We start from the raw sequence: 13260 nt of genomic DNA, 5'->3' as shown, positions 1-13260 counted from the left end.
ATTTCCCATTACTTCATATTCTCCTGAAACGCCCAGCTCCTGGAGATAGGGAATCTCAGTTTTGATTTTATATAGAAATAAGTTTCTATGCTGGCTGAAGAAATAAACTTGAAAATATGATCATTCCCACCATCTTCAAAACTCATAAGGCAAATCAGATTGCCTCAAACTGCTAGTCTGATTTAAAAGAAATATATCACATGATTTTTAATAACTTTTCTTTTCTTGGACTGCCAAGACTTTTTTGGCTTTGGCAATGAAGTGTGCAGGTCTAATTCAAAAACATCTCAATTCAGGGGAAGGAATCTTTTTGACTTTAGAGACTGCAGATCACATCTATAAAACACCAGCTGGCACTAAATTAAGATTGATGCTCCTTATTATATTTAACTGTTGTGCAGACAGAGATGAAAATATTCTAAACTTACAAAATAATCTGAAAAACAGAGCTTTCTCTTCAACTCTGTCAATAAGAGCTAATAACACCTTTGAACAAGCATCAATAGTTCTAAATCATATGTGGTACTATGTATACTAACCTGAATCTGTAAGACRGGACAGCTCATTATTATAAGGAACATGTTTTAATAAGAACTGCAGGGCACAGAGCCACAGCCACTGGTTCTGAAATCAGCCCTCATTCAAGTATTGTGCAAAATACTTTATAAGGCTCAGCACTTAGAAAACAACCTACGTCACCCTAATTATTGCAGTCCTGCTAGCTACAAAAGAGGCTGTTCTATAAATTACTGCCAGGTGCATACTGCTCACCTGGGGAAACTCTCACAATTAGTTTGTCTTGGTTTACTTTACATGAAAAACAAAAAAAAAGTTCACTATAAAATATCAGGAGCTGATTTTACATAGGGGCAAATTGTCCTGCCTTCATTCCACTTGAAAAGTAACCCAAGCTGCAGCTAAACTAATTAAAACCACAGAATTAGTGGCTAATACTGTGAGATGGAATCGGACTGGCAGCTTTTAATGTCATACAGTGTATCACGCACAGTCAGTCTTGTCTTGTGCAAAGCACAAGCCCAGCTGCATAACACCAAGGAAATTCCAAGTGTCGATGTATGGATTCCTAATACTGTATTACTAATACCCACTGATGAGAGCTATGGAGCACACGAGTTTCCTGGTCATGTAAATGGGAGTTGCTACTTGCTCAGCCCCTAGAAGAACCTTCTGTTGTGTGATTTGGTAGGAGAGTTAATCTTTTGACCTCCAAATACATGTAAAATTAAGAGTGGAAAAAGGCTCATGTCTACTTTCAACTCTGTTACCAAAATCAAGAAGATATCCTACTTGTGCTCTTGCTTTCCTGAATGTCCCTAATAAAGGGACATAATAAAGGTTCCCTTCCCAGACCAAACAATTAGAAATAATTCATGGAGCAGTGCTTTAATAAGTGAAACTCTGGCTTCTCTAAAAATAATAAATCCAATAAACAACACGGTTGCACTGGGACTATATGCAGAACATGCTTAGAATTAAGTACATCACATAATGGAAAGGAACAACTTATCTGAACACATACGGGACCAGGACCCTAAGCGTAGCTCAGACACGAGCTATTAGATCTATATTCATCCTTGGCTTGACTATCAAAATTCAATTCATGGAGCAGCAGCCCCACTAGGAATTCACTGCTCAATATATTTTTATTGCTAAGCCATTYGAGCAATATTTTTGATCAATTTCTACAATCAACATTTGAACATAGCGGGTCATTAGTTTTCTGCTGGCAAATAGACTTCTTTAAGCCTTGTTAATCAATCTCCATGGTCTAAGGTACTATACAACTTATGCAGTCAGCAGTGCTACCGCAAGAAGCTGGAAAGCAACTTCTAGAAATCGGTGGTTGGCACCGCCACCTACACAAAATGCCTTGCCAGGAGCAAATTCAGGTTAATTGCAGCTGGGTGGATTGCTATCTTCCCTGCGCCAGCAGATGCCTGGTTTCATTAGCCTGGGGGGCTTTGAGCCCTCTGTCTTTCCTGAGACCTCCCCACTGATAATACTTCTCCAGGCAGAGCAGTGCCAGTTAAATTGTTTACTCTTACTTGAGCTGGTAGAAAACTACTGATGTGGCTTCTCAGGGTCACCTCGCTTTTGCTAACAAAGTTTTGGGAATTAGAGTCAAGACTCTTTGCCCTTCTCCATTATCCTGGCAACTGCAAACAAGTGATGTTAAAACGGCTGGACCTTGTTTTCTCCAGCAAAGTAGCTCCCTTTTGCACCAGCTCTGAATGTGGTGCCCTCTCTGCTGGACCAGCAGTTAGGGCATGGGAAAAGTAGGAGACCACCCCTGAAAAATGAAGATAACTAATGAAGAGGATGTAATGGAGCACCTGGGTATCTTCATTAACGAATCCTACAAACTGCAGATCTCTAAGCCCAATTAGAATCATTCATTTATTCAACTGATTTCTATAATGTTTATTACTGCAGCAGCTGGGCATCTTAATTACATACAAACAAGAACAAATCCAGACCAGGGGAGAACAAAACCTCACGGCACTGCAAGCTGCCCTGTCAGTCACTGGGTTTCACCTGTGTTTCAGCCCAAGAAACACCAATGCTGGGGCCTTTGAGCCAAGACGACTGCTACTAAATGAAAAGATGGTTATCTGAGACTGCTGAAAGCACATAGGTGGGAGGGCAACCCCACTGCGGACAGAGTTTCACCAGGCAGTGAGGTCAGTCAGTGTCTGTGGCCATGAGGGCTCATTTCCCTTTATTTCCCCCCTTTTCCTCTCCCCCTCCAAGCCAGGCTGGCCTGTGCCGCTCTGGGTGCTAGTTCTGGCGATGTCGGATCCCTCCGTGAGCCAATTTAACACGTGAAAATGGCAGAAAACTGCCCCGTCGCAACATGGGTGGTTCCTTTGCCTTTTTAACACATGAAACCAACTCCCAGAAGGGCCTGAGAAACACCAGGGAGGGCAGAAGGATGGGATCGCAGCTGAGAGGATCTTCCCTCTATGGGCGAGCATGGCAAAACAGAAAAAAAACCTTCCCTCTCTTTGAGCAATGCAAATAACAATACTCTTGGACAGAAAACACTATTAAGAATAACTGCAAAGTACCAAGTCCTAAGCAAGCTCAAGAGGCCGAAATGGATGGCTCTGCGAGGAGCGCAGGCTGGCGTAGAGCGTGTCCGACGGTGCCAAGAGTTCCTTGCTGGGGGTAGAGGGAGGGATGCGGTAACTGAGACTGGGGAGAAGGGGCAGCGGCAGGAACAGTGGGCAGCCCCATATGGACCATGAAATGCCAGCTCCACTCCTGCTGCTACAGGACCCATTAATGAAGACCAATTTCTGACTGGCAGTACCATCCTGTAAGTTGACTTTTCCTTGGAAAACCAATGCAAAAGCAGATGCTTGGAGTATTCAAGACACGCTACACAGGTTTTCGTGCCTGGCAAAGGTTTTTAAACCTGGTCTCCACCTTATGCAGATTCACTTTCCTTGTGTTTGAACTTCTCAAGACGGAACCGATCAATAGAAATGATGTTTTCTACCATCTGATCTGCAGGCACTATTTCAGATCCATAGCTGTCTCTATAAATGTCTTTGCAAATACATCTGAGAGGCATTTTCTTCTGTGAAAGTGAATATCACTTCTCAAGTGAATTTTTGGATAGGACCATCTCATAATTCCTCAGTTCACTATTCTGTTAAATAATGTCAGAGCATGGGAAAACTCCTCAGTTTGCCTATTAATAGCCATAGCAATTTATCTTGCTTTAAGTCAGATTTACACCTTCTACCAGTCCCTGTACCACATAATAAATGTAACTGAGTCACTGAACTGCCTGTCAGCAGTCACAGCAGAATCAAAGGCACTTTCGGTAATTAAAACCAATTCACTTTAGATATGATTAAAGGTCTCTCCAGTCAAATGGAGAATATCATAGATACTAACTTCAGAGTATCTATCAGGTAGAAACAACAAATTTTCGCTGTTATTTCCAACACATAATATTCATTAATAAATGCAATAGTTTTGGATGTAATCTATTTAGTGATGGTTTCCAGTTCAGTAAATTGCACATTTACTGTTTGTTTTCATTTTAACACCCTGAAAACCATTTATTTGGTTAAATGCTGCTACTTATTCTTAAAGCTTTTCTTTTTTTAAATAGCTGTAAGCCAACATAAGAGATCCTGTTGTCACTAAGATTAATAATAAAAATGAAATGGCCCAGTGAGCCGAAGTACAAAGAATATTTTACTATGGAAACTGCAGATTTAGGAGCTTTCAGCATAATGACTTTACATCTCAATATGATAAGATATTCATTCTTACATTAAATCTCTCTTTTAAATGACTTAATACATTCTAGAGTACAGAAAACTGCACCAGGTATTTCAAAAGAGTGTGGATGTGTATTTTCCTGAGTTCATACTCTCCTGTTGGGAAGACTTGGGTATATGTCCTTAGGAAGCTGTCCCCGTGCAGTCCCACCCACACATCTACACACACCCTGTCACACACTAGTGCATTGTACATGTACACAAACTTGTACGGCAACATGTCAGGAATCTGCTTTGGCTACATGCCAAAGTTTCTACTTTCCTCCCTCTTGCTGCCAGCTGAGGAGGATCTGAAGCATTGATTCATGATCAGTATTGACTCCCTAGATCTTCCTTCTTTTTCCACATGCCAACACAATGCACAAATGTAATTATGTACCCTCATCTCCCCAAGCAATTGTCCCCACGAGATACAAGAGGAAMCCATGGAGCCCTCCAGAGCCACCCCACTGAGCCACCCCACTTAAAGAGAAGAAGCAGTATGGAGACTCAGTGAGGATGTAAGTGGTCCCCTAGGACAGGACCACCAGAGGATGTGCCTTCAAAGAGCTACAGCTCTAATTTAAGAGAAGGGCAACAAATAATATTCAGCAGGAGACCAGTTTCGCAGTCTAGGAATCTATTTTAAACAGCCAAGATGTGTTTTGGATAATTTTCAAGGAGAGCCACCAGCTCTTCATCACATTGCTCTGCTGTCTAAGGATGATTGCTGTCTCAAAGCTACTGCTGACCACTCAGTCCCGCCATCAGCTACACCAGTCCCAGTCTCATACAGGTTAGTGAGAAGTTTGCATTAGGCTCTTTCCCATCCACTCTTGGCAAACCAGACACCACAGTGGGGTGACTTGGTGATTGACCTGGAGCTTCCCCCATTATTTGGATTTCTCCCTCCCTACTGTGGCTCTGGCTGGAATAGATGGTACATTCTTGTCTTGGCATGGTCAAATCCCACTGTTTATATTGCCTAAAACCAGTTTACTACAAGTGACAGTTTTGCTACCTTGAAGAGMCTGTTTGCAGGTGTTATTCTGGGCTAGAATACAGATAAATGAAAAGCCCAGGGTTAATGTGGAAATTCTCCTGAGAGACTGACATAAAACAATGTGCATTTCCTCTAGTGGACTATTTAAAGAATTTCAAGCACATTCTCTTCTGCCCAGAGACTCTATAACTGTGACCAGTAAGCCATACTGGGCAGGAAAAGCATTCTCAATGGAATAAAAGATGAAGGGTTTGTTGCTACAATAATATCTCTGGAGACATAACATCTCCATCTTATGACAACCACTAGTCACCTGTAGTCCCAATTGACATTGGGCGAGACCAGCTTTAATATGAAGCTATGCAGAAGGAAAATATATCCAAACAACACTGGTCAGATCACTTGTGCTTAGATAAAGCTCATTCAACCCAGAATGTGCTGATGCTGCTCTGTTCCCTGAGTTCCTAGCTACTATTCCAGGAGCGAACTGGTCACAAGGTGAAACTATAATTAGAGTGATCCAAGTTTTTCAATGCATATTTTCTTTTCACAGAGAAAGTGCATTTTTTCTTTCCTCATGTGGCTGCTCTGAGTTACTAAAGCTGTGTACAATAATGTGGTTAGTGAAAAGGTGTGGGGGAGGGAGAGATTTCTGAAAGTAATACGTGAAGTAATAGTAAATTAATAACCAGTGAAATCCAGAGAGTAGAGCATATTTTCCCTCTTCAATGCCATGGYTCCCCTTCCAGAGTAATTAGATTTACATTTTTTTCTGTTAAAATTGCTACCCCAGCACTGTTGGCTTTTGTGGTAAACTGGAAGTTCCTTCATGAGCATGTTTTCTCCTTCCTTATTGTGGTGCTGGCTCTAGCAATTTGTTCCTACTATTTCATGTTCAAAAGGAAAACTCTGTTGCTAACGCCCTTACTCTCTACAGAAATACACCTTCTATTTGTCTCCTCCCACTATAACCTCTACTTCCAGGTTTACCATATGCCCCGTATGATGCTTCAGCTGAAGCAGAATGAAATAAGACACTAAACTGCTGGACAACACCACATTGATGTCTTTACAGCTATAGACCATCTTACCAGAAGACCTTGATATATCTGTTTCAGTGGAAGACCTAGCCCCTGGTAAATCCTTTCTTCAGTCACAGTCTAGCAATAGCATATTCTTAGGTCAAAACTGGGGAGACCAGAGAAAGTGACAGTATGAAAGGAAAGGGAGAAGGAAAAATAGACAAGAACAGAATGAAATTCAGCTAATGCACAAGCTGGGCACAAGTGAAACCGGGAGGACATCGCTGCTCTAACTGTATTCAAGAACAGTCTCAATGGCTACGCAGTGCTTGGATACATGGTGACAAGCACGTCCTGTGGAGATGAACCATTAGACATTCCCAGGTAACTTTCATATCACGCAGGATGACCAGATGAACCTGACAAAGCAGCCCACCCATTCCTCAGAGAGTTAAGAAACATCTCAACAGAGATAACAGTACCTAAAATAGCCACCACCTCGTCGTCCTGGATAACTTCTAGAGATCCTGAGACCACAAAGCAAAGAGCATCGACGCTTTCCCCAGCGTGATAGATGAGGTCTCCTGGGGCGCAATGGATCGTCTGAAACTCCACAGCCAGGGCTCGCAGGCAGCCATCACTAGCCAGCCGAAAGGCAGGGTGTTCGTTAAAAACTTTCCGGTTTAGGTGCACACAAATATCTGCTCTCATGTCCTTTGGGCAAATTGAGAGAACCTGAATAAAAAAAAGATGAAAAAATAATCAGCTGGGAATATGATGTTGGCTCAGTGCATGCTTTAAGGAATAACTGAACGCATTGTTTCACCTGTGTTGATCTCAAGCTTCTGGCAGGAATTTTATCTTGAATTGGGGTAGTATTACATATCTACCTATCTGTCACTTTGAGAACTGCTGGTGAAAGGGTGATGTGGAAGAGAAGAACTATTCTGTTATTCTGTTCTCATTCCTAACATTTCTTACACTTGTTTTCCGGATTTGCAAGTGGCACTACCTTGACCCTTCTGTGGATATCCCTCTAGACCCAGTGCCCAGACTATCTGCCACTGCAGGAGCAAAGAACGGATGCTCAGAGCTAAAGCAGTTTCAAGACATGCAGAAATGAACCATTCACAATGCAACCATGAGATTTTGCTCACATATTGAAACTCAAGTCTTCAAAAGTTTCGATGGCGCTTACCAATGTGTATCCAAACACACCTAGGATTTAGTTTCAGTATTATAGAGACTTACAGTAAGGTACCTGCCCTGGCAGGCTTACAGACTAGAAAATCCAAAGAGTTTGAGACTAGAGCAAAAAGAAAGTATTATGAAACCTTATGCAAAGTAAAGGTGAGTGAAAAGCTGCCCTGTGAACCTGAAGATGTCTTCATAGCAGATCAATTAAATAAGACCTTCAATTAAGTTCTTACCTTAAGAAGCCTTCTCTATTGAAATAGTAACACAAACACATCTGAAGAAAGTGAAGGTCTATGGGTCTTGTTAGTCTTGTAAGCTGCATGTTTAATATTTGCACATCCTATATTTGCACATCCTCCTAAAAGCACTAATGTTCTTATAATCCTAAAATACATGTCCCTCTCTGCATCGCAACTAATTTCACTGAAACTCATAAAATCTTTTAAAGKTTTGCTAGCATAAATAACAGAAAAAGCCATAACATTAACAGCACTCTGGAAGTCTCATATAAAGAAGAGTTCAGATCAATAGTACAGACTAATTTCTCATTTTATGGAATTAAGCTGGCAGCTTGCTCTGGAGACAATGCAGGAGACAGGGACATTTAGCCAGTGTGTTGACTATCACTGAATATCAGCAAATAGAAGGAGACTTTGGTAACCCTGAGTAAACTTTGAGACAAATGGTCATGCTAATATAGAAATAAATCAATGGTTTTAATTTCTGTTTAATATGGAAGAGCTATAAAACATATTATTTTAAATAATAATAAATTATTTTAATTAATAACATTTATTATTTCAATATATCAAGATTGTCTTGCTGTCAAAGACATAATGAATGTAAAAAGGTAAAGGAGAAGGTTTTTTTTTTTCAGGTGTACCATGACAGCAAAAATGTGTGTTCGCACATGGATGTACAGATTCTCAGGCAAGAAGGGGTACCTGTAAGCATCTACACTAACCTCTTGCACTATGGGTCAACTCATCATTTTTGTATCAATTCCAGAACACCTGGTAAAACTATAGCTTTGCTTTTAAAAGGCCTTGATTTCACATTTTCAGATGATACAGGTTAGTTCTTCCAAAGGATAGCTACTCTCTCTTTTAAAAGGTTTGTGTTGTTTCTGAACTGATTTTTTTTTATTTTCAACTAACAGCCAGTGGATCTCATTATGTTCCTCTGATAAAAGACCTCCAATCATCATAAATCTCTTCCTTATGTAGGTGTTTATGAAATGTGACCAAGTCATCTCTAGATCATCTTCAGTCTAACACTGTGAAGCACAGGATGTCCTTGGAAACATCCACACAGCATGAGGTCTTCTCTCTTACAACAACCTTAGGAGATCGAGCAGCTAATTAGTTTTTATTTGATTTGATACAGACTAAGTCAATTTTGTCTAATGCTATTTTCTTTAATAAAATGTTGTATAGACCAGGTTCAAATCCCTTGCCTAAGTCTATTTTATCATAACAATTAATAACAAATGTTTGAGATGACATTTTTCATAAACCATAATTTGCATTAGTAACAATGCCCTGTCTGAGCATCTGTAGACCATGTCCCATATCACCTTTTCCATGATTTTATTAGGGGTAGATGTCAAATTTACTAACTTATACTTACCTAAATCACTCCATTTACCATTTAAAATATGGACACACATTAGTTTTTCCAGTTAAAAAAAACCAAAACAGTTACTTTTGAGGGTGACTGTTTCACCTCAGCCCTACTTCTGGATCATACAGAAAGCTTTTCTTTATTACAGTAAAATAGGAACATGCCATCTTTCTTTTTTTCAATAATAATTTCATGAAAAATTCTGCTTTCATTTGCATCATGATTGATGATTCTTAACATTTTTATCTACTATTGGGCCTAAATCATTGTTAGGAGTTTTTTATGTGCCTTCAACACTTTCAATAATGTAAGTGCTTTTGACTTAAAAAGTTCATGAGCCGTAAATTCTCAAACACTGCTTTTGCAGAAATATGTGTGTATTCATACATGATTTTGATTTCCAAATTTTATCTTTTAAGCTTCCAAATTTCAGGAAAAATAACTGAAGATTTTTTTTAAAATGCATCCAAAATTGCTTAAGCTATCGCAAAGGATGCTGGTGTTAGGACCCAGAGATATTCCCAAAATTACAGGACCCTTTGCTTTTGTAATGTAAATGAACTGTGTTCCTCCAAAACAAAAGCCATTTGGATGCAAAGCAGCATATTGTTTCCTCACAAATGCAGAGTTAAATATAGAGTATTAAAAGTAAGCACTCCAAGAGTTACTCTTTTTATAGTCACAGCAACATATCTATCATCACGCACTGCAATATGAAGAGACAGCAAAGACTCTACTGCATTGAAAAAGCCAGGCCTACAAATCATAATTCAGGAATTTACTGATGTCATGATAAAGTGACTCTCCTAATGATACATTACTGTATATAAATGGAAAGGAACATTCACTTACAAGTTCAACAGTAAAAGACTTAGCTAGGGATGAATATTCTTTACTTCAGTTTTATTGTGTGCTACTCTGCTAGTACTGAGAACAGAGAATGAAACAGATGACAATCAAAAGAAATATTCATTATTAAAAGATTTGGCAAAAGAGCTTTGATTTGATAAAGACAAATGTAGATATATCTACGGAAAAAAGGAGCAACAAAGAGAGACAAACTCAATATTAAACTATGTGTTTACTATATGCTCCAAGCATAGGACTTCATCAGCTCTGACCTGGCTTTATGGCTCTTCTTTCTGAGTTTACAAAAAACAATGTCATGAGTTCAGAAGGAGTCTCGCAGAGGCCACCAACTTCCCTTAGGTAACTATTAGTTGTACTTTAAGAAGGGCTTGGTGGTGGCACAGATCAGAATCTGCAGTAATTTTCTTGCTCCCATAAGAGACACATAATATCATATAGGGTCACAGAGAAGCATTTGGAAGCTAATGATAAATCTTCCAAAGATCCTACAAGCAGAAAGAGATGCAGAAGCTGAGCACTTCAATTTCAGATATAAATTCTTCTGAAAATGATCCCCTATTGGTAAAACAAAAATTGGACACTTTTACTGTGAAATTCTCTTACTGAGATCACAGCATTTTTAATGCAGCATGTATCTAAACTGGATAGTTTATTAATAGCAACATGTTTGCATTTGAGTCCATAATGGCGTATAAATGCACGTACACAGGTGTAAGACAGAGAAATTCAATTTAAGGGAGAAGATATCCTGTAATGCTCAAGCTATTGTTTCACTATTAGAAAAATACCCTCCAGCACTTCATGCTGGTAGAATTAAAGTTCATCTGGAAAACTTGTTCTATTCTGTGTACTCTTTCAGCAACGTAGCAAAAAACCACCGAGACAAATTTCCAAAGAGGAAATTTCCTCGGAGATTTCAAGACCCTTCTTGGTGAAATCTGCAGTTTATAAACAAGGCAGTCTATTATGGTTGCTGACTCTGGTGCTTTACTAACCCATAGTTTTGGAACACGCGACTCAGAGCAGGTGGTCTGCGGGGACCAGATGCTTACACTGCTGCAGAAGTTGCTCTGTCATAAATCTGTAGCCACAGACTTTGCAGTCAGCTTTTCCATATGCATCCAAGCATCATAAAAGAACTGAACTTGCTACATTTCAACGCAAAATCAGAGGAGAAAGCTGCATTCTCCCTAAAGAAAAACCTTTGCTGGCTGAATAAGTTGTGTTTCTAACAGAAAAGAAGCCAGGCTCCATGTCACACATGAACAGCACGCATGTGCGCATGAAGATCTGAACTACTATAAAGTTGAGAGAGGAGAAAGAAAAACACAGAATAACATGCATCACTTCCCTTCTCTGTACGGAAAACTAAACCCACTCAGAGTCATTGTCAAACAATTGCTCAGTTCTGCTATTGTCGCCCTGTACTGATCGGCACCCAGCTGACATGAGCCCTAAGACAACAGCCGTCAGTGGAGACTTTCAACATACACAGTCACCTAGGGCAGAACGTGCTAGGTCCCACCCTGCGGTGTGTGGGAAACGTTGGTGGCAAGTGAAAAGTCTGTGGTGGCTGCTGGAGATTCAGGACAGTGGTAACCAGCTCTGGAAGGCTCGGAGGGAATTGGCACAACACATCCGCCCATCTCTTCTACTTGAGTTCTGGGAAGGGGGAACACAACTCCCAGGGAGGTGTAATCTGATTTTTTCCTCTCCCACCCCTTTCCTCCGCATGCTCAGGCAGTTTAAGGCAAGCTCCTAGAACAGTTCAAAGAGCTCTACAGGGAGCAGAGATCATAAAGAACTCATAAAGAACTCAAGGAAGAGCAAATGAATCGAAACAAAAACTGTATGGATTAAGAGGGTGTCCAAATAATAGCCTTTAGGAAGGGTTTAAATATTTTTTTWAAATCTTCCTCAGCTTGAAAACACTATGGGATGGCTTAGCAAATATTACAGAATCTGTTAAGAAGTTGTTAACAAAGCGTACAGAGGCTAGTGAATGATGAATGATATCTATTTGCAATTCCCTTTCAGCACACAAAATTCACACTTTCTCAGTGTTGTAGCTAGAGAATATATTGACTGGTGTTTGAGCAAAGAGCTTAGACAGTCTTAGTGGTGGAATAACAAGGACAGTTTGCTAAATGAATAACAGCAATGAGTATTGGAGATATTCAGAAATGTCAGTCAACTTTGACACTAAAGAAAATAAACTCCTCCAACTTCTAACCAGTTATAGTCCACACATCAGTTCTTTTTATTTCATGGGGAAAAGCCACTCTAGGTTTTCAGACATTCTCAACAGTGATAATCAAGGTCAGATTGCTCCAAAGAACATAACACTCTCTAAACACCCGACCCAGTTATCTGGATTTTTAGAAGGATTTGGCTCGTTGAATGTTGAAGTCTTTTGCAGACCTGGCTAAAAGTGTTACATTTGGCACTGGACTGGGGCCAAAGAGACACAGGTAAGCAAACACATAATGGACAAATCACAGAGCATTTTCCTATAATAATCAGATAATTTTGTAAGTAGCTCAAAGGTGATGTATAGAATTGAACAGTTATTAACCCTGCATGCATTAGGGTAATCTTTAATATATCATATTGAATGTCTTGGCACTAAGAATTTAATTTAAGCAGGGATGGTGTGCTTCATTTTAATTGCACTCTCTAAAATCCAAGGTCACTTGGATTTAAATACTTTTTTTTAAATGCTCAGAAATGGAGATTCTGAAAATTGAGTCTAATTAACTGAGTTTGGTTTAATTTTTATTAGCAATACGTGAGCTGAATCACTGTTCAAAATGCTTAGGTTTAGTGCTACATTAACAAAAATAACCACTTTTTAACTGAGTAACTAGCATTCRAGATATTCAAAAATCCCTAAATGCAGGGTTTAGATTACATTAAATTCAGTATTGTCAACACAGCTAAAATCTGGCTAAAGGCCTGAAAAACATAGTAAGGATACGTGAGATCATCATGTGTTTTAGGGAAACAATTGGTGCACTGGTGCAGCATCTGCTGGTTTGTCTGATATCATTTAATGCATTGAAAAGCATAGCAGGAAGCACACTAATAACATCCACTGATGACACAAAGTAGAAGACCCTAGGTTGTCTAAGCGTTGTAAAAGTTTGAAAATAGTAGGTTTCATCATTTTCAGTTTTGCTATATATCTATCACATAGTCACTACATGATCATGCGATGGAGAGAAGGATAGAAGACTACAGGGAATTC

At 39.6% G+C, this 13260-nt stretch overlaps 1 protein-coding gene across 1 annotated transcript in view; it reads right to left on the bottom strand.

Moving 5' to 3' along the window:
- KCNH5 (potassium voltage-gated channel subfamily H member 5) overlaps nt 1–13260 on the bottom strand; it is a 161364-nt gene that overhangs the window by 34539 nt on the left and 113565 nt on the right. The window contains exon 9 of the mRNA XM_026088642.1: nt 6806–7058. Within this exon, the coding sequence (XP_025944427.1) occupies nt 6806–7058 (253 nt within the window). The remainder of the gene's footprint in view (nt 1–6805; nt 7059–13260) is intronic.

This window comes from Apteryx rowi, unplaced genomic scaffold, assembly GCF_003343035.1.
Source record: "Apteryx rowi isolate R43461 unplaced genomic scaffold, aptRow1 scaffold_78, whole genome shotgun sequence".
Classification (NCBI taxonomy): domain Eukaryota; kingdom Metazoa; phylum Chordata; class Aves; order Apterygiformes; family Apterygidae; genus Apteryx; species Apteryx rowi.
This window is presented reverse-complemented; position numbering and strand designations above follow the sequence as displayed.